This window comes from Budorcas taxicolor, chromosome 11 (genome assembly GCF_023091745.1).
Source record: "Budorcas taxicolor isolate Tak-1 chromosome 11, Takin1.1, whole genome shotgun sequence".
In the NCBI taxonomy this organism is placed as follows: Eukaryota; Metazoa; Chordata; class Mammalia; order Artiodactyla; family Bovidae; genus Budorcas; species Budorcas taxicolor.
This window is the reverse complement of record NC_068920.1, coordinates 92,321,042-92,342,220: the sequence shown is the minus strand read 5'-3', so window position 1 is coordinate 92,342,220 and position 21,179 is coordinate 92,321,042. Positions and strand designations below refer to the sequence as shown.

At 41.4% G+C, this 21,179-nt stretch overlaps 1 protein-coding gene across 1 annotated transcript in view; it reads left to right on the top strand.

The window, feature by feature from the left end:
- Positions 1-21,179, top strand: part of NRXN1 (neurexin 1) — a 1,203,402-nt gene that overhangs the window by 592,007 nt on the left and 590,216 nt on the right. Inside the window, exons 13-14 of the mRNA XM_052649572.1 lie at positions 2,090-2,471; positions 3,562-3,752. Coding sequence (XP_052505532.1) covers positions 2,090-2,471; positions 3,562-3,752 — 573 coding nt within the window. The remainder of the gene's footprint in view (positions 1-2,089; positions 2,472-3,561; positions 3,753-21,179) is intronic.

Here is a 21,179-nt window from a genome sequence, read left to right as displayed (position 1 = left end):
CTTTCTTTTACAGGACAGAGAGGGTAAGGAGGTACCTAAGTAAAGTAAAAAGGCCAGAATTCTTGCAAAATATTTCCTGGCTTGGCCAGCTTTGGGGAGGGGGTGTGTTAATTATCCTCTTTTCTGCAGCCATTCACAGGGGTCAGAGTCAGAATGTCTCCCTGTGAGCCAAGCAAAGGCACTTTAATCTTCAGGTGGAGAGGCAGGGTCCCCTCCAAGCAGGACATTATGTATGCTTACAGCTATAAATAGACAGCATCCTTTTAGTGATTATAGTTACAAAAGCAACAAAATACAAAGGTTGAAGTAAAAGAAACAGATCCAACAAGGAATCAGATTTTGCTCTTTCCTGTTGTGTTTTTGCATGGGATAGACAAGAAAGAGGCATCCGGGGGAGGAGAGAGAAGAGAGAGCTATTTATAGTGGTAATATTTGTCTTTTAAAAAACCACATTTGCAGAGAAGGAATCAGAACAAACTAATAACTGAAAAAGAAAAACTCACAGCATATTAAGGGATGACAGGAACTGTTGTCACGATCAAGGACTGGCAAAGAGGTTCAGGAATTAAGTAGAGCTAAGTACCACCTGGGGGAGAGTTTTTAATACCAATGAGTTTATTAGTATCAAAATCAGTTGAGTATGCCAGCAATTTTTATTGTACAACAAAAAGTGTGCCTTTTATAATTTAATAACAGAGATTTCTTTTCAAATCTCACCTAGTATTTTATTGTCTTGATGAAAGAAATGGAAATCTGTCAAACTGGCTGAAGGAGGCCCAGGACAGGTGATGTTCAATCTTTGTTACACGTGGGAAGAAGGTTCAGTGCCTTTTCTCAGGTCTGAGACTGGGATCAGTTCTAATTCATATTTTCATTAATATCAGGGATGATGGGATAGGGTAAGCTCAATACATTTTCCAAATATGCCAAATTGAGTAGTGAAGCTAACACCTGGAAGAACTTGATTGCAATTTAAATGACATTTTTGAGTTTCTAAAGAAACTGAATGACAGTTTAATTAGACAAGAACAAGATGCTGGGGACAAATTACTAGTGATGATAAGAGTAATTTATGCTGTGCTTTAGAAAACAAGTTCACATCTTTGTTAATTTTTATTTCAACCTTGATGGTAGGTATAGTTATCACTCTGGAGATAAAGACAGGACTGGGTAAGCTTTTAATGGGGTTGGTACAGAAAGATGGTGGGATGAACAGGGATGGAGTTGAATTGAAGAGTGAATCACTAAATAACTTGGCAACCAAGCTTCACATTATGGTGTTTAAGATTATACCTTGGGATAATGTGGACTAATTTTACTGGTATTCTAAAAACTGGACATGCCTTGAATCAGTATGTTGTGCTCAATTTTGATATCCAAAACCTAAGTGCAAGGAAAATAGCAGAGGTCCAGAAAAGATCAACAGAAATTCTGCTTGACTAGGAGACTTAGCTCTAGGAAAGACTGGAAATTATTCAGCACCAAAAAGAGAAGGTGCAAAGTACATATTTAATTTCAAACACATTTTCATGGTTCATATTGGAAGAACAGTCAGCAGGTCTTCAATACTTCTGTTGCTGTTGGAAAATATACTGTTGCTTTTTGTTTGTTTGTTTTTCTTGAAGTACGTTCTCAATAAAGACAAACAGCACATCGCCGTGGAGCTGGGATGTGTCACTTTCTGTTGGGATGATGCAGGGCAATCATTGCCCCTAATCCTTCTCCCTCTCTCTTGCCCTCCTGCCCTCTCCCTCTTCCTTCCTTCCTTTTCCTTTCTCTTCTTCCTCCCTACCAATTCTCCATTCCTTTCTTCACTTCTTTCTTCTACCTGTAAAAAAATTCTAAAACTTTAGTGAATGTAAAATTTGGGGCAGAGCTTAAAACTTGAGCTAAGAAAGTTTGATTAATATTATCTGATTCAGTCTCACCCTGTAAGGTCATTTCTTTGTTTGTTTGTTTTTTAAATATAACTGAATATCAAGGAGGTATGTAGATCCTTGCATTTTAAAATGTGATATTGTTATGGAAGTCTAAAGTTGAAAGTGCCCTGTAGATGCAGAAAATAGTAATATATTATCTTCCCTTTTAGGTCAAATGGCAGGAGATCATACAAGGCTGGAGTTCCATAATATAGAGACTGGCATCATCACGGAACGCCGGTATCTGTCTTCTGTTCCCTCCAACTTCATTGGACACCTGCAGAGCCTAACATTTAATGGAATGGCATACATTGACTTGTGCAAAAATGGCGACATAGATTATTGTGAGCTCAACGCCAGATTTGGCTTCAGGAACATCATAGCAGACCCTGTCACCTTTAAGACCAAATCAAGCTATGTTGCCTTAGCTACATTGCAAGCCTACACGTCTATGCATCTTTTTTTCCAGTTCAAGACAACATCCCTAGATGGACTAATTCTGTATAACAGTGGGGATGGAAATGACTTTATTGTGGTTGAGTTAGTTAAAGGGTAAGTATAGGTCTGTTCAATGACAAATAATTAGAGCTTTGGGAAAATGAACCTCATTTTCCATAACTATACATTAATCAGAAGCAGGAAGGTGGTTTGCAAATAAAGCATTTGTTTAAATCCCTTCTTAGGTATCTTATAAAGTTAAGAGGGATTCAGTGCAGTTCTTTATACCTAAATTTCCATACATAAAGTACAAATAATGTCAAGTTTTGATTTACCATAGGCATTACATAAATCTTACTCTTCACATGTGCATTTCTTTCCTATGTACATGGTTAATTCTACAGAAGAATTTCTACACACTTGTCGGCTAATTTGTGCTAAGTTAAATAGCTAATGCATGCAATCGGATTATTTCAAGCCACAGTATCCCATTTAACTAAAGCTTAATTCTATGTCAGAGTTTCTTGAAGAATTTTAAAAGATTTTTGTGACATTTTCTTGAAACTTCCACTTCAGAGGATCTTCCAGACCCAAGGATCAAATCCAAGTCTCATTGGTAGACAGGTTCTTTACCACTGAGCCACCAGGGAAGTCCATATATATACTCTCACGCACACTTCACATTCCACCAACTGCAAGGTGCATGGATGCCCGTGACTAGCGGGGATACAAGTAAACACAGGAATTTAGCAGAAAAGCACCAGAGAGTTTCCTAAGAGGGTCTTGTGTAGAGGTTCAGGAGAGTCAGGGAAGGTAATGCACAGGTTCAGGGAAATTAGGAAGATCTGTGAATCCAGGTGAAAGAAGCTGAGGGTTGCCAGTTCAGTGTGGTTGGCAGAGGATGGAGAAAGTGGTGACAGCAGAGAGTGTGTAGTGATAGATGTTTACTTTCCACAGTGATGAAGTGGAATGTGGACCGCAATTTTAGAAGTATGTTCACTATTTCCTGTATTGACCACAATAAAGAATCCTCCTTCCTGAAACAGACGAGTGTTTCCTACATGTTTCTGTACAACTCACTCTGATGAGTTCCAGCAAAGACGCAACCACCTGAAAAAGAGATCTCATATTTGTAACATCAAGTTTGACTCCATCAAAAAATTCAAACAGTGATGGCACTTTCTCACCTTCCCTTTTTTCCCAGGTACTTACATTATGTGTTTGATTTGGGAAATGGTGCTAACCTCATCAAAGGGAGCTCAAATAAACCTCTTAATGACAATCAGTGGCACAACGTGATGATATCAAGGGACACCAGCAACCTCCACACTGTAAAGATCGACACGAAAATCACAACGCAAATCACAGCAGGAGCCAGGAACTTGGATCTTAAGAGTAAGTGTGTGAAGTCAAAGCAGCAGGCAGGAACACACGTGGCTGTGTACATGTGACGCGTCCTTGGCTTTGGGTGGGTGGGTGTGTGTGTGTGTGTGTGTGTGTGTGTGTGTGTGTGCCTTCTGCAGCGACTGACCAGAATTTCATCTCTAGCATGTAGTTAATAATACAGCACACAAGTGTCTGTTCCTCCTTTTATGTGGCAGAAACATATGTATTTTTAATAGCAGCTCAAAAAATACAACACCTAAGAATGCATGCATGATTAAAATTTAAAGAGTGAGAAAAATGTATTCTTAGTCATGTTATTATAAAGAAAAGTAGGTGTTTGCAACACCTTTTAGTCCCAACAGCTTTTAATCAATCTGGAGTCAAGTTAACCAGATACCTAATGAGTTTCTTCTAGAGCTTATTAGTTTTCTTTTCTTGGTGGGATTTCCTAGATACATACGGAGCCTCTGACCAGCAGGGATCGGAGGCTGGCTTGCACCCTGAGTCTCTGATGATGAATCTGCCCAACCCACATACACCAATGCAAATATTCTTTCACCAGCTGCTAAGAAAGTCGTAACAGACTTTTTTCCTTCCTTATTGGTACTTGATTACTCAAATGAGCAAGACAAAATGCTTAGAAAACTTGTCAGTAATAGGAGAAAATAACAGAAGTGTCTATTTGAATGGGACTTTGTGATTCACTCAGAGCATATCCATAGATTCTGTCTCATTTACCATGCCAGCAAACATTGGACAAGTGGTTATTAGCACTTTAATATGATTGCAGGAAATTTGAGCTTTGAATGACTTGCCCAGGGTTAAAACAACTGCTTCAGCAGACCAAAACATAACCTCAGTTCTGACACATGCCCCCTGCATGGCTCCTTCTGTTCTAGCCTATGTTCCAAAGCCCTGTGGGAATCATCATGGTCACATGTTTGCCTGGCAAGAGCTGTTCATTTATATTGATAAGATCTTTCCCTTTGATTTGAAAGACAAATACGTAGGGGAATTGGGCACTGGAAAGAGAAAATCTTTCTTTCTACAGAAAAAAATATTCTTTCTAAGCAGGGTGAAAGAAGAAAGAAAAGGATTTCACTTTCTGTAATTGCAGAATATATTTACAATCCTGGTACTTTATTTGTCTAACACACAAAGTATGTGGTGATGGCTGTAACCCTTGTCTCAGAGTCAGACTCTTGTTAACTTCAAAGAGAGCCTGTTTATGCCCACAAATCTAATAGGTGAGCTCAAAAAGTAAAATGCAGCTCAAAGGAAATGCTATTTTACAGGCTAACCCTGTTTCTTCTCTCTAACTGATGCGAAGAGAGGGCATTTTCCATCCCTATCTCGTGGGGGCCACAGTTTTGCACAGCAGGCTCAGGTTAATTGTCAAGGAAAAGGGAGAGATTGTGACAGTGTGCTGGCTGGGTCAGACACAAAAGCGAAAGCAAAATGGGGTACTGTTTGTGTAGGAGGAGACCTCGGTAAGTGTAAAGGAGCTTCCCTAGAAACTGAACACCAGCTGGGAGGCTGAAATGGCTGGAAGAGAAGCAGCTCATGGCTGAAGTCTGTGGCATGCGCAGAACTGCTCAGACCTAACAGAGAAGCGGTGCCTGGCAGTGGGTATTTCATAGGACAAGTAGGATGCTGTCTCCTGAGAAATAACTATTTGCCTATTGTTCCTTAAAAAATCAGAGTGAGGGTAATTGGATGACATCGTATGGGATTCTTTCTAGTGGTGGAAGGGACTTTTACAAACCTAAGAAACCCTCAGCTGATTTTTATTAAAGCATGGAGTCTTTCGTGATTCTGAATATAAGAAAGGCTTTATCTGTAGTAAAGATGAAAACTATGAGTTGAAAATAATATTTTATATAATATGAAGATGCTAACTTTTGACTCCTGACTGAATGCCTTTGTGTTTAAAAAAATAGCACAATTTACATTGGAGGTAAATTTCTCAGGTGGACAAAGATTCTATGATTATGCCCCCTTTTACCTTGTGAAATTCCTTTGTGTTTAGACTTACCAGAGTGTGCCAGAAAGTAAAACCAAGTTTCTAAAATTAAATCTTAAACATTAAAAGGCAAATCTGTGGACCTGCAGTTGGATGTGTGATCCAATGGCAGCAATAACCCCAAGAAGCCCCCTTGCCTTGTGTGTCCCCAGCAAGAGGGAACCTGCGGAGAACCTGTGGTCCTGGGGTGGACGTCTCCCCGCTTCAGCAAGCACAGCGTGTTGGTGTGTGCAGCCAGGGGCTCTGGTCAGATGAGGGGTATTAACTGTTTTGTGCTGCATGTGGAGAGCATGGCAGAAAAAAAGGGCAGTAGGGTTCCTGTCACAAAGAGCTTTCTGTTCCAAGAAGGCTGACACTAAGCCAACATTTACAGGACAGAGAACAGGATTCCCTAGACCCACATCAGGACTCCGAAAGTAATCAGGTATCACCACGTAGAGTATTAGAGGGGGGAAGTTCTCAGAGATACCCTGAAGGAAGAGCAACGAGACATTGTTTCTCCTTCCCACCTGGAATTAGGAGGGCTCAATGAGAAAGGAGAACATCCACAGGCACTCTTCACCCTGGTTTCTTTTGGGGGGTGGGCCTAGTTGCTCTACAATGTTGTGTGTGTGCTGTGCAATGAAGGGAATCCGCTAGATGTATGCATACATCCCCTTCCTCTTTGACCTCCCTCAGCCACCCACATGCCATTCCTCTGGGTCAAAACAGAACACCAAGCTGAGCTCTCTGCTATACCACGGCTCTCCACCATCCATCTATTTTACACATGGCTGTGCACAGTCGACAGTCGCAAGCTCGCAATTCACTCCCCTCCATCCACACACCGGTTCTCTATATCCACACCTCTATTCCTACCCTGAAAATAGGTTCGTCTGTACTATTTTTCTAGATTCCACATACAGGCGTTAATATACTATATTTGTTTTTCTTTTTCTGACTCATTTCACTCTGAATGACAGACTCTAGGTACATCCACATCAGTACAAATAACCCAATTGCATTCCTTTTTAATAGTACTGTTTCCTTGGCACACTAGCTAGTCATGTAGGATTCAGCCACTCTAAATGCAAGAACAATGAAAGGTGACTGACTTTAGATAATGATTTTATTTTGTCCTTTTTTTTCCCTTATAGAATTAAAAAGAAACGGTCAGGTTTAGTCTACACTCTGTAAGGTCATTGCCACATACTTTAGTTCCTCTCGTAGTGAGGTCTCCCTGATTAAAACCATCAGTTATGTGGTGGGGTTCATGGGGTTCATATTTCTGCACCCTTCTCAGACAGACTGAAGCAATGATCTTTTGAGAATGATGTACAGGAAAGGCCAGGAGTCTGCACTTTTAAAGCGAAAGTGTTAGTTGCTCAGACCTGTCTGACTCTTTGCGACCCCATGGACTGGGGCCCAGGCTCCTCTGTCCATGAACTTCTTCAGGCAAGAATACTGAATGAGTATCCATTGCATTCTCTAGGGGATCTTCCAGACCAAGGGATCCAATGCAGACCTCCTACACTCACTAATCCAGATGCTGAGGTTCAAAGCCCTGAAAAAATGCAGGGCCTATGCTGAGGCCAAATTTAACTCATTTTCGAATTTTAGTGTGAAGGCTGCTTTTGCTTTATATTAGCATTTTACTTTTGTTTTCCTAGTTCTCAGCCAAAGTGATCTTTGGTTGCTTCAGGAGACTTGGGAATATTTTTATTTCCTATGTAACCATACCAGAAAAAGACACTAGAGGGCAGCATAAGGCTGCAAAACCTGCGTCTGGGAGGCTGGTGGGGCGGGGGAAGCGTCTCTCTAGTCTCTGCGGGCGCTGGGAAGCCGACTTTTGTTTTTTCGCCCAACCAGAATTCCGCGGTTCGTCTTCGCAATAACACATGGTTCTGTTTGTGGCTCTGTTTCACTATATAGACAGTGGTTTGTGTGGAAATGTGCAAGCTAGATGCTGATTACCCCATTCCGCAGGTTGACTGGGAAGAAGGTGGTCAGAGATGGGCGAGAGTCTAATGATCTCTGAGAAGAATCCCCGCCTGTGACCTTGTTCAAATTGTCTTTCATGACGCTGCCACGTTCTCAGGCGGTTGCATGTCTCTCCCCGCTGACACAGTTTTACTTTCATCTTTATTTCCCAGCTGTGTGTGTCCCATTCTCTCTGGCTTTCATGTACAAGCTCTTGCTATGGAAAGAGCAGCAGAAACTTGCTCTGTGCAGTGATTGCCTAACACAGCTGTACCTACTTGCATTGTGGAACTTCTGGGTCCTGCCCCCTTTACAAAGAGAAAGGGTTGGCTTAACTCCTCCTGCTGTCCCTTCCCTTGTTCCTGTATTTGACACGTCTGTTTGCTTGCATGTGTTTGTACATGGGAAGGAGCTCCTGTATATTGATTCCCTACTAAACACTAAATGGATTTTTTTATTATTTATGGGTTTTTTTTTTCCTATTTTACACAGTCTCTGACACTATAAAATACTGTTTAGGGAACTACTTATTATTCAAAGTTAATGTTTACATTAAAAAAATAGATTTAAATGAGGTTATTTTACTTACTCCTTGCAATTGATTACCCAGGGATTTGAATTGAGGTCAGTCTTGCTCAGTCGTTAATCTAGTTCAAGAACAAAGATGGAGGGAAGGGTCATCTTTGCCTCCTCCCCAAGCCCCAGTGTTCCTTGGGTCCATGGGCCCCCTTTCTTAAGGCATTACTTAAGTTTATCCTTCAGCAAATTGAGGTGAATTTCCTTCATGAGGAGAAAATAAATGATTCCTAGGTGCAGAGGATACAGTGCCCTCAGGTGGCCACTTAGCAAAATTACTTAAAAGGGGATAATTCACTTACCGGGCAATTGTGGGTCAGCTCAGGCAGAGCTTGGCCCTCACTCGCTCTCATACCCCACGTTCCTTGCCCTCGTGGGCCCTGAGCGGGCGCTTGTCTCTTCCCTTGTCACCGCATGAGCAGCGTCTGCCTGTTAGCGTCCCTCGTAGCCCTCCTTACACCCACCTTGAAAAGCAAACACCTGCTATTGTTTATCCAGGTTCTAAGCCACTAAGAGCTCCCCTAGGCAGAGACAACCTGACCAGGGCTTTGCTTACAAATAGGTTCAATCTCTAAGCAGAGATTTGAAGATAAATAGCATTCTTGCTCTTTTCATCTTGATCTCATATCAGTCCCTATTACTCAGCTACCTACCCGTACAGACCACATAGGCCCCCTCTTTCTTCTGTGTTTTTGACAGGTCATTACTGTACAACATCAGTGATCCAGATTCTATTCCAAAGCTCTGGCCATGTTTAAATACACTCTGACTTTGTGTACTCAGCCAAGTGACATCTGACAGCCTGCTTGCCTTGCCCAGATAATTTGCACAAATACGAAACTTTCAGTCTGACTTTGAGCTTAGCCTTAAAGCAGGAGATGGCATGTTGTCTGTCCTGTTGGTTAGGCTGTCTTTATTGCATTTCTTTTTCTTTTTTTTTTTTTTTTCAGTTTGTAAGGGAAAGAGATTTACTCACATTACTTCAGCTAATGGGAGATTATTTTAAGGACCCATTAGGAAGTAAGAGAGACAAGACATCCTTTCAGCTACTGAACAGTGCAGCCACGCAGAGAGTAAGAACTTTGTTCTGTCATACTGGGGTCTCATAAGTGTTTCCTTGGATACGAGTGCCCATGTGTGCATGTATGATGAGTTGCTTCAGTCGTGTCTGACTCTTTGTGACCCTTTGGACTGTAGCCCTCCAGGCTCTTCTGCCCATGGGATTCTCCAGGCTAGAATACTGGAGTCTGTTGCCATGCCCTTCTCCAGGGGATCTTCCCAACCCAGGGATTGAACCTGCATCTCCTGAGGCTACCGCATTGCAGGTGGATTCTTCATCTCTGAGCCGTCGGGAGTACCCACTGCTCCCTAATCCAAGCCTACACCTCCAACCCTCTCTCTGCTGTGTCTGCTCCCACAAAGATCCTTCTGCTTCTGCCTCATGGCTTCTACCTGTTACTTTCTCTCCTGTATGTATTTCCACTTCTGTCTACTCTCCTCTTCTCCTCACTTTCAGATTTCCCCAAAGACGTGCTCTAATATGGTGAGTGGACCTCTCTAGGACACAGCTTCATGGGCGTTTGCCCTGCTGCTTGTGGTCAGGCTTTCTTCCTCAGACCCAGTAGCTATGAACATAGAGGTAGATTTGCATGAGATTAAACTGGAGCTTAAAAGATGGTCCCTGGGGAGGAGGCTGTGTGTTGGAAGGCTCTCATAGCTTCTCAGAAGGGAGCAGGATGATTTGCTTATTCAGGAGGTGCTAAGCATCACGGCAGAAGGTGAAGAGGAGGGAATGAAGGGGTTTTAGGTGGGAGAGTGGAGTATTATGGTACGCTTAAGAATCATTCCTTTGACTTTGGTACAGAGGATGGGCTAAGGAAAGAGGCCACTCTGGAGGCAATTGTCAGAGTGCAGAACAGAGACAATTGGGCTCTGAGTACATAAAAGTGAGACTTGACATTTTTGTTAAGCCGTTTCCCATATGAGAACTGAAGGACAATTGGAGAAATGAAACTATTGTTTCTCTCCTGACTTCTCCATTGAAATCTCAGGCTTTGCAGAAATCAGTCTCATTTTCTTCTTTGTACTATAATGAGTTTGTCAGTTTGTTTTAATCCCACTCTCCCTCCCCACTGACACCCAGCCCCACCAAGACACCCTTTCCTCCTCATGCCCAGTTCCTCAGACCTGCTGTCTAATGTGTTGCTTGGAAGCTCTTCCTTCTGCTTCCTTAAAACCCTTGGAGTAGCTTCCATGACTGCCACAGAGTTTAAGTTCTTTATTCCCTCCCAGCATCTCTGACTCTGTTTTCTTTTTTAATTTATCTATTTTTAATTGGAGGATAATTGCTTTATAGTGTTGTGTTGGTTTCTGCCATACATCAACATGAATCAGCCATATGTATACATATGTTCCCTACCTCTTAAACCTCCCTCCCACATCCCACCCCATCCCACCCCTCTAGGTTCTTTTTTTTTTTTCCAATTCCTTCACTCATGTGTTGATACTTGTTTTCTGTTTTTTTTTTTTTTTTCAACTCCCATCAACTCTATTATCTAAAATTTCTTTTCCCACTGTTAGAATCCTGGGAACTTTTTACTCAAAGGGATCTGGGAGACACTTTGATCTGAGCCTTTCCTTTGACAGATGAGAGAAACATGCTCAGGAGAGACTGCACAACCAGTCAGATACTGTTGTAGATCTGGCTGGTCTTCAAATCCCCAGTTTAACACTTTTCACAAAAGACCAGGGAAAACAAATTGTATTAATGTTTCTTGGATTCACCTCAGTTGACTGCTATTGACCACCTGGAGCACGTACAGAAAATAAAGGTGAGGCCTTCTGTGGACTCAATAGAGAAAGCAATTCATATGGTTGGCCACAGGCTCAAGATGAGGCCTGGGAGCATGTGGGCCACCCATTAGCTTTTTTTTTTCTGGTGCAACTTTAAGGACCTCTGTCCTTCCCCTGACTTTGGAAAAGACCCTGATGCTGGGAAAGATTGAAGGCAGGAGGAGAAGGGGACGGCAGAGGATGAGCTCTTAAAGCTGCCGTGGATGCTGTGAAGAACAAAATGCCTGATGTGCTCAGAGCTGAGTCCTTAAGGGCCAGCTGACTGCTCGCAGGGCCTCAGCCTCATCACAGCTAGGTCTTCCATGTGTGTCCCTCTTCAGGGAGTACCTGGAGTGTGGCTGAGCTGTCTTCTTAGAGGCTGAGCTTCTCTGCCAAAAGCTCCCGACATTAGGACCATCTGGGAAGGCAAGCTTGATGTCATCTCTCTCACTGAAGAAGGACTTGAGTCTTGGCTTTCATTGCTCTCAGACCTCCCTCTTCTTTTTTTTTTTTCCTAAGGGGAGAGAAAGACAAAGATTTTGGGGGGTACAAGAAGCATAAACCCATTCAGATGAACTTAAAGGAGGGAATGGGGCAGAGTGTAGCATTCCAGGAGCCCAAGGGCAAGAAAGAGAAAGTTTACAGCTGGAGCTCTTGAGAACATATCAGGAAAGCTGTCAGCAACTAGCCAGCCTCTCTTCCTCTCCCGGTCTCCACCAGGGCTGGGAGCTGCCTTCTCCCAGCTTCACAGGGAGGCCACATGCTCTCCTTCTCTGCACACTAGTTTTCTCTGCTTTCACCAGCATTGGCAAAATTTTGGCGTTCCCAGACCTGGCCTTCCACTCCTGACCAACTCAGATACCCAAGAGCAACTCACTTGAGTTTGGGAGTCCCAGTGCCACATTCTTGGGGGAGTAAATTTGATTGGAACTCACATCCTGTCTGTGATCAGGAGGCAGGGTCACACTGTAGAAATATGGCACCCTGGATTTGTTGAAGAAACATTTGGACAGTCTACTTGGGGTGTAAGCAGAGCCATCAAGGGCTCCAAAAGGTGACCTTGTAGCTGCTGGGCAAAAATCGAGGGGATGGGGTTGCCTTGCTATGGAGCAGGGGCTGGAGATTGAGGCTACAGTCATCTAGATGGTGGGAAATCAGGCATTGTATGGCACCAATTTGTTCAGATGACTAAGATCATAAATGCTTGGGCTGGACAAAAGTACTTTGTGGTGGAGACAGAGACTGTGTTCATCGGGAGTGAGGCAGCACAGGGGATACAGAAGCCAAAGCAGAACTCACAGTCTCCCTGGAATTCACAGGAACACAGGAGGAAGGAACTAGATTCTCATCCTCTGTGGATTGGAAAGATTCAAACAAGGCTCCTCTAGAACTGTAAGGAAAGAGGGGCCCCAGCTGGCATCTGGGTAATGTTTCAATTGCTAGTTATACATCTCAGAAGTGAATACTGCTATAATTTTCAGGCAGTTGTTCCATTGAGTTGGGGTTTCTTGATAATGCATCTCCAGCCCTCTTTTGCTGTGACTCACAGGACAACTAGCTTCTACCCTTGACCCTGGATAGTTTGTCTGGAGCCATAGGTCAAAATGGGAATAGAATGGAAAATTGGGTAGGCAAAGTACACAGTCACCCCTACTACTATAGAGACGATGCAAAGCTGGTTCTGCTGTCTTTACTCACTAGGAAAGCACATGGTTAATGCCACTGTGCTGCTGCTGGCCCATCATTTTCATAAAATGGAGGGACCTCCAGAGCTACTTCAGAACCAAATTAGGTCAACCAGGCTTTCCTGTTAATACCACATTAATGTGGTTTTCTGGGTCCACTCTTACAAGGGGCCCTTCCTTGGCCTTTGCAATTAATTATTGTGGTTTTTCTTAAGGGTAATGCAAGAAGCAATAAAGCTTTGTAATTAAGGTTCAGGCATGGGGTCAGACAGACTTGGTGAAATAGAATCTCTACCATTTATTTCTGTGTATCTTTAGGCAAGGTCCCCCATACCATCTTCTTCATCATCTGCTTTTCACTAAGCACTAGCTACAAGATTTGCATATATTATTCCCTTATTTTTTTGTGGCTAATTGGTAAGGCTGCTGTACTTATCCACATTGTAGATGATGAAACTAAGGTTTAGGAAAGTTAAACATCTCACCTAAACAGTAGTGATAGTAAAATCAAATAACAGTAATAATTATTTTAGCTATTTCTGAGGGCTGATCATATCCCATGAACTCTTATAAGTATTTTACTCATAAGAGCTCATTTAATTCTCACAATCATGCAGAAGCTCAGCCAGTGTGCTCTTTAAAGCCCAAATGTTTATAAGGCAAGGGATTTGTAAGGCCCACCTGGATATGACAGGCATTGTCAACATTCTCATAGGCTACTATCTCATAACTGCCCTGGTGCAGGACTGCCCAACTGGCATTCCCAGGTTTCTTAGAGGCTGGGTATTAGCATTCCTAGCCAGGCTGTGCTAGGTTCTGTCTGAACCCCACCATTCCCCTTCCACACACTCACTGTTTAGATTCCACCACTGGTTTCTCTGTGGAGATCAGAGCCTGTATAGAGACTTCTAGATCTTTAAAGTCCTGTACTAATGTACTATATCTATAACACAGCAATTCTGTATTCCTCAACTGCAGGAAACACAAAACAAGTTATTGACAATAAGGGTCCCCAATCCCTGGGGCCATGTGCTAGTACCAGTTCTTGGCCTGTTAGGAACCGGGCCACACAACAGGAGGTGAATGGCAGGTGAGCAGAATGAAGTTTCAGCTGTGCCTCCTATCACATCAGCGGCAGCACTAGATTCTCCTAGGAGCACAAACTCTACTGTGAACTGCGCATGAGAGAGGTCTAGGGTGCGTACCCTAATGAGAATCTAGGGTAATGCCTGATGATCTGATTCTTCATTATGGTTTGAGTTGTATAACTATTTTATTTATATCACAATGTAATAATAATGGAAATAAAGTGCACAATAAATATAATGCACTTGAATCATCCCCAAACCATCCTTCTGCTCTGGTTCATGGAAAAAATCTTAGAGAAAAATGTCATGTAATAAAAGAAGATATTTCTTCCCTTGTGTAAAATGTAGTTCTTCAGAACCTTTGACATTGCTATAATACCTGTGTAGTGCTGTAGCACTGAATATGTCACTTCTGGTAATTGCTAAATAACTGGACATTTTCCCTTTCACTTTCCATGTGCTCTTCCCATCTCTATGCCTTGTATAGAACCTATATATTGGGTCTGTTTCCTTAGCCCCTGAAGTCTTCCTCAAATACAACAGCCAACAATTTTAATTGCTCTGTGTCCTTATATGCATTCCATAGAACATTTGCATTTATAGATGCCTAAAGCAGCCCCAGGCAAATATAGAATTTGATTGGATGATTGGAGGTTAGCCTGTTCTTCCATCATCAGCTTGTTTCAGCAGGCTGTTGGCTAGCCCATTCAACTGTTAAAGCCCTCCATTCTCCTAGCTTTAAGGGAAAGTTCCCTGCACATCCAGCCCCACTTTTTGATCATTGCTGTTAACTATCTGCATTTCTCCTTAAAGGTAATTTAAATATTGAAAGAACAAAGTGTTTGGGGACCTGCCCTAAGGAATTTTATACCTTAGGGTATAAAATTTATACCTCCAGTGGTATTTGATGACCTGATTGAGAATATTCCATCCTTTAAGCACAGAAGCAATTTATTCTTTTTAAAAAAAATACAGAAAAGTTCAGGTACCTAAGAAAAAATAAGAGTTTTATTTGACCCTGAAGCTCATAATATTTTGGAAGCTTTTTGACAATGTCTGTAAAGCTTTTTTGTGTGTTTTGTATCACTTTGTCCCTTCAAGCTCTCCAGAAAACCCTGGTGTCTTCCCCCTATATCTAAGTTGAGAGCAGGTGCCATTTTTGATCTGCATTAAACAGGCCATTATGATGGGGAAGAACCTTCCTTTTATACTTACTCTGTACCCTGCTAGATCTTCCCCTCTGCCCAAAAATGTGTGCATTCAGTTTTAAATAGGAAAAGAAAATTTCTTTGAAATAATAAAAGTTATTTTGAAAAAGAAAGAAAGCTCAAATTGTTATCCAGATCTCCTCAAAATCTCAGGAAAGATAACAAACTTGGGCATGTCCTCTCATGGGTCCCCTAGTTATAAGTCTCTGTCAGTCTCTAGTTCAGACATTTCAAAACTCCTCTTCTACCCATTCTCCTCCTGTCTCTGAGAAGGTTTTTAGGAAAACTAGGAGGCAGTGTGGTGCAGTGGGAATAGAGGTCACCTGGGACTTAGAAGCTGGGGTGCCAGTGTCACTCTCCAGGGAGTGGTTGAATTGCCTTGGGGAGGTCACTTACCTTTTCAGAAGGGTTGTTTCCTCACCTGTCAGGTGAGGATAGTAACCCCTTCCTGCTTATTGTGAAGACTTGGTATGAAGATCAAATGAAACAAGATATGGCAAAGCACTGTTCACATGGAGGTCTGTGCACATGTCGGGGGTGACAGTATGTGCAAGACAAGGAATTTCTGCAAGGCAGGCGGCAGTCCCAAAGAGCAACACCCAGGGAGTGGAAAAGGAAACATGAAGCAGTGACAGGATTGTTTGCTGCTAAAGGATATCTGTAGTTTCTAAACTGGCTGTCACTCGGATGGGAAAATGTAAAAACAATGAAAATACCTGAACCCTGTTTTTAAACAAAAGGTAAATTCAGTCAACAGGAGACAAAGTTAGCTTGACCAGAACTGATATGCTTGAACTCGCACCCCGTCTGCCCCATTGCCACTGACATAGTGTGATTTTAAAATGGATTACTGCACACCCCTCCATAGCAATTTCACTGTATTATTTCCCATTTAACGTGCCCACTGGCTTTACCTTAGAGTCTGTTGGCCAAACACACAAAGAAATTAAGTTTTACAATCATACTTTTCCAAAACTTTCCTTTTTGGGCAATTTTGTTTCAAAGATATCAGCTAGAAACAGAAATTTCAGAGTATTGAAAGCATTGTCTGTCTTGCCATAACTATAATGTCAATGTCTTAAAGCCTTACTATGGGGGAACACTAAGGTCTGAACTCCAATTTTCTTGGAGCCCCCCCACCTCTTCATACACAGGTATTACACTGGGTCATAGATGAATGCAGGCGTTCTACTGATCTCTTTGTAAGAGGCATGTGAAAGGTAGCTGTCATATCTAAAAATCAAATTTGGAAGTCATAAGAATTCTATCCACTTGTTGGAATTTAGATACATAACATTTATGATTATAGAAGCAAATTGACTTTGTGTTTGTGAGATCAGTCAATGAGCATGCAGGTAGGATCTGCTTCATCCTGGAAATATGTGTTATTTAATTTGGACTGTGCAAACATTTATTACTGTTTCTCTACTAGTCAAGTTACCCCAAAATACTCCTGTATTTTGTGGCAGTAGAACTGTACCAACTGGCCACTGGACACCTGGCATGTACAGTGTGTAAACCAGTGCAGGTTAAGTGAAAATTATCATAGATTCAGGACACCTGGGCTTGGAATCAGACCTGCCATTTTTTCTGGCTTTGAACCCCTGAACCATAGTGTCTGTGTCTGTGACATGTGATAACCTTTATTTCTTTTGTAGCTCATCAGGTGAAAACTAAATGATACAATCTATGTGCAAGTGTTTGGTAAAGTTTAGGGCACTACACCAATGTCAGTTATTAAGTCAGAGCCATCTTTTCTGGTTTTCGCCATAGCAAAGCTTGCACTGATCATGAAGGACTCAAAGCAGTGAGGAGGTTCTCTCCCATTTGGTCAGGGCTCTGTACGTTTAAATTCAGTTGTCTCAATGTTTTTTTGTGTGTGTGAAATTCAGTGTCTCTGTAGTGAAAACAGTATATGAATTGTTGGATGTGTGAGCCCACTATGAAATCCGGAATACCTGTGGCTGGCAGTGGCCTTCGAATTAGTAAGAGGAGACCAGAGGGACTCATTAGAGTCCTGGAGTAGTGGTCCACAGGCTGGATGGAGAGCGACATCTGCAAACCCACAAGAAGTGCATATAGGGAGTAATAGATGTACTCGGGCAAGGCATCAGGGATCTACGCAGTTAGCCTGGCTCTCTTCTATGGCTACAGACAATAAATGCATGCCTTTCTGTAATGATAACAGTGTGAGAGCGTAGAAGCATCTGGAAAAATAGTATAAAGTGTCCATAGTGTGAAGGCTGCCTATGGAGGCTGCATGAGTTAGGACATACTTGTACCACAGAGAGAATGATAGACTGAACAAGGCTAGATTGAGGTAGAGGGCCAGGATAGAGAGAAATTTAGTTTCCCACAAAGATTCTGGCACTTACTTTAACTGCAGAAGAGACTCATTGATAGGTTCTCACCACCACACAATGATACCCTAAACTAGTTCTGTACTTATCTTCGTCTGCCTCTCTCTACAAAAAGAAAAAAAAAAGAAAAAAATTCAACACGTCAGTTAAAACTGTTCCTAAATCACACTGTCAGAATAGAAAAAAATGTCACTGCATTGAACCTTCTTAATAAGCTAGATATCTTCAAGGAAGGGGTCAGTAGAAGATAAAATTCCCCACAATTAACTTTACCTGTTACTTCTCAAGTGGAGGGAACCAGGGACAAATATGAATGCTGTATTCATAAAACCTTAACTTTGTCTTTATGGTTAAATGATTATTTATTGAATGGAAACTGCAAATTCATCCATTCATTCAGTGAGTCAACAAATAGCTAGTGAATGCTAAGTGAAAATAAGACTAAAAAGGATGCTTTGCTTATGATGGTTCTTCAAAGAATTTATAAAATAATGGGAAGATGAAATATCTACATAAAGAATGGGGAATGAAATGGTAATTGTCAGAAAAGAGATTTTAAGTGTTATGGGGATTCATAGATCATACTTGCCTATGACTGAGAACACACATAAATAAGGTGAAATCTGAGTTGAGACCTAGAAAGTGGATAAGGTTTTGAAATGGAATATTGGAAGGGAAAAGACTCATGATAGGGAAGCCATGTGTTGCAAAGAATGATGAAATAGCATAAATGTGCAGTATTGCAGAGATGGAGAAAAATACATTTTGACTAAAGATGAGTAAATAGGTAGAGGATTGATGTTAGTTTAATTCTCTACCTGGCCAACATTGTTGGGGAGAGATTGTTGAAAGTTTAGAAAAAGTTCCTTAGGGAGGAAGACTCAGAATCATGACTACTGCTGAGCCTCATGCTTTATGTGAAAGATAGCAGGAGGTATAAAAGCAATCAGAACACAGCGTGGAGATGGCAGATATGGTGCTAATGAGGAGGATGAATGGAGGCAGGACACCAGATGATGGGCTGTTGCACGGAGGGCATACATGGTGAAAGGGAGATTAGTATTGGAAAAGGAAAGGAAGATGGAGGCACAGACACCAGACGTATTGGCAAAGTCAAGTCAACACCAAAGTGCCTGGCAGTCATTTGAATGGAAGGTGTGAAAAACAGAATGGAATTGAAATGGTTTTGAAAATAATTTTGATGAAGATCACAGTTGTTCAGTTGTTCAGTCATGTCTGACTCTGCAATTCCATGGGTTGCAGCACACCAGTCTTCCCTGTCCTTCACTGTCCCCTGGAGTTTCCTCAGATTCATGTTCATTGAGTGGGCGATGCTATCTAACCATCTTATCCTCTGCTGCCCCCTTCTTTTGTGTTCAGTCTTCCCTGGTGTCAAGGTCTTTTCCAATGAAATGGCTCTTCCCATCCGACACCAAAGTATTGTAGCTTCAATTTCAACATCAGTCTTTCCAATGAATATTCAGGGTTGATTTCCTTCAGGACTGCGAGACTAGAAATGTGACTGCTATAAAACATGGTAGTCTAGAAGTAATTTCCCAGTAGGAGGAGATAGGAAAGATGGGGGTTTATTTTTAGGCTGAACTTAGAAAGCCAGGACGAACCTAAAGATTACGATTTACAGCTATTTCCTGCAGAAGTAAAAACAGATTATTCTAGGATTAAACCTTTTATGCAACAAGGAAGGCTAAGGTGTATAAATGTTAAAGGATAACTAAGAAGGCAAACTGGTGACCACTGAGCACCTCTTCAGCAAGGAATTTCTAAAAGTAAAAGTAACCTGATTTCCCAGAGAGATGTAGAAAAGACACAGATCTAGTGTCTCAGAGCAAAAAACCCACTTAGATGATCAGTTTTGACTTCAATAATGATAATTTGTTGTGCCTTCAACTCAGATGTGATTTTGAATAGTGTTTATTGTTCAATCCAATGTGTGCTTTGTTATTAAAGCTTCCATTTGTCTCCTTTTAAGCTCAAATGTGTTAGAGAAATATTAACAACTTCCCATGCTTTTGCTTTCTGGAATTTAACATCATTTATTTAAACAATCACAGGAAATAGTAACATCGGCTTTCTCCCCAGAAAAAGCATGAAGTGAGTGTTCGTTCTTCAGAGACTAGAGATTATTTTTTTCTTTATCTAAAAGGGTACACCTGTTATAAAAATAGTTTTGTGTTTTTTTCTCCCCAAGAAAACCTGTTTTAACTTACATGGTCTAGATATAACCTGCAGATGTTCATTTGTGGATATGCAACAAAAGATGAAAATTGAAGAGAAAGATACAAATCAGTGGAGGTGGGGGGTGGAAGAAGGTGGAGTTTGATTGTTCCCAAAGGTAAGGAAGGACATCTTTCCTACAGAATAACTCTAAGAAACTAGCCCAGCCTGGTTGTACTTTTTCTATTAGCCAATCAGAGCAAGAATTGAGAGGAAACTTAGCACAGTCTCCAACTTTGCTAAACAAGGTCAAATCCTCTCAGCAAAGCCTCTAGAAACTCCTCCAGTCTGGCCAGTTGGAAAGTAAGACAGTGTGTATTATTTCACCTTTTTTGCCCCCCTATGCCACTTACAAGAGATTGCAGGAGCCTCCTTAAGTTTCCCTGGAGTTTTAGCTATTCAAATCTATAAAGCAGTTGTCCTTTTTATGTATGCTCTTTTTAATTAAAATGAAACTGAGATGTTTGAGGCACTAAAAAATGCATATGAATAAACAGGAAAGCTGAGTCAAAGAACTAATTATACCTTGATGCTTACATTCTGCTTTTGGAAGACGCTCTCCAAGTCCTTGCTCTAACTGCCTTATGCTCCCTGTTTTAAGAAAAGAGAAAACTTCTTACCCCACTTCATTTTTCTGCTTGTGGTTAATGGCTCCCAAGCCAGGTCTTCCAGGCCCAGCATCCCTGAGCCCCTGGTTCATATCATCTGGTTCCTAAAGGACACTCCTACTCAAATTACACATGTTGAATGTTAAATACAATTTCTTCTCTTCTCTCCAGATTATGCATGTCTTATATTTTTGGACTTCTCGTCACCTTTGGAAAAAAAAGAGTCACAAATTCTATCATGTTACTCAAGTCAAAGGCTTTCCTTTGACTTTTCTTATCCAACATTATTTACCATGGTCCTTTTGAAAATTCTTCTTTTCTGGCCTATTCTGGCCTTTTGTGTTCTTTCTTAAATGCTGTTTTAATTTTGTCTTCCTGTATATTTGTGATATTCCCCATGTTTGGTGTGTACGTTTATATCATCCTAAAGTAATGCATCCTATATTTTCTTTTGATCTAAACTCTTTCATAATATTCTAGCTTACAATCAATGGCCATAAAATCCTTCTATTTCTCTGATTTTATAAGGCACATTTAGCCTGAACCTTACAACCTGGCCTTTGGTATTCACAGAATTTTTCTGTCTCAGTCTGTTTACGTCAAATTAAAAGATATGCATTAAACAACTGTCCTGCTTTTGTTGCCAGGTTTAATGCTGCTAGGATTCAAATGGAGTATATCAAAGAATCCTCTCAAGCTGCTTCTTGGATAGTGCAAGGCACACTTCAAGTACACAAATGCCTCTAAACTAAGTCAAGGAAAATAAGACTTGTGTGTTGATATCTTACCACTCTAATTATACTAGAAACAAGGGGAGAACTTAGACTTCTTATTCTTCTGTATTTCTCAGTGCAGGTCAGCA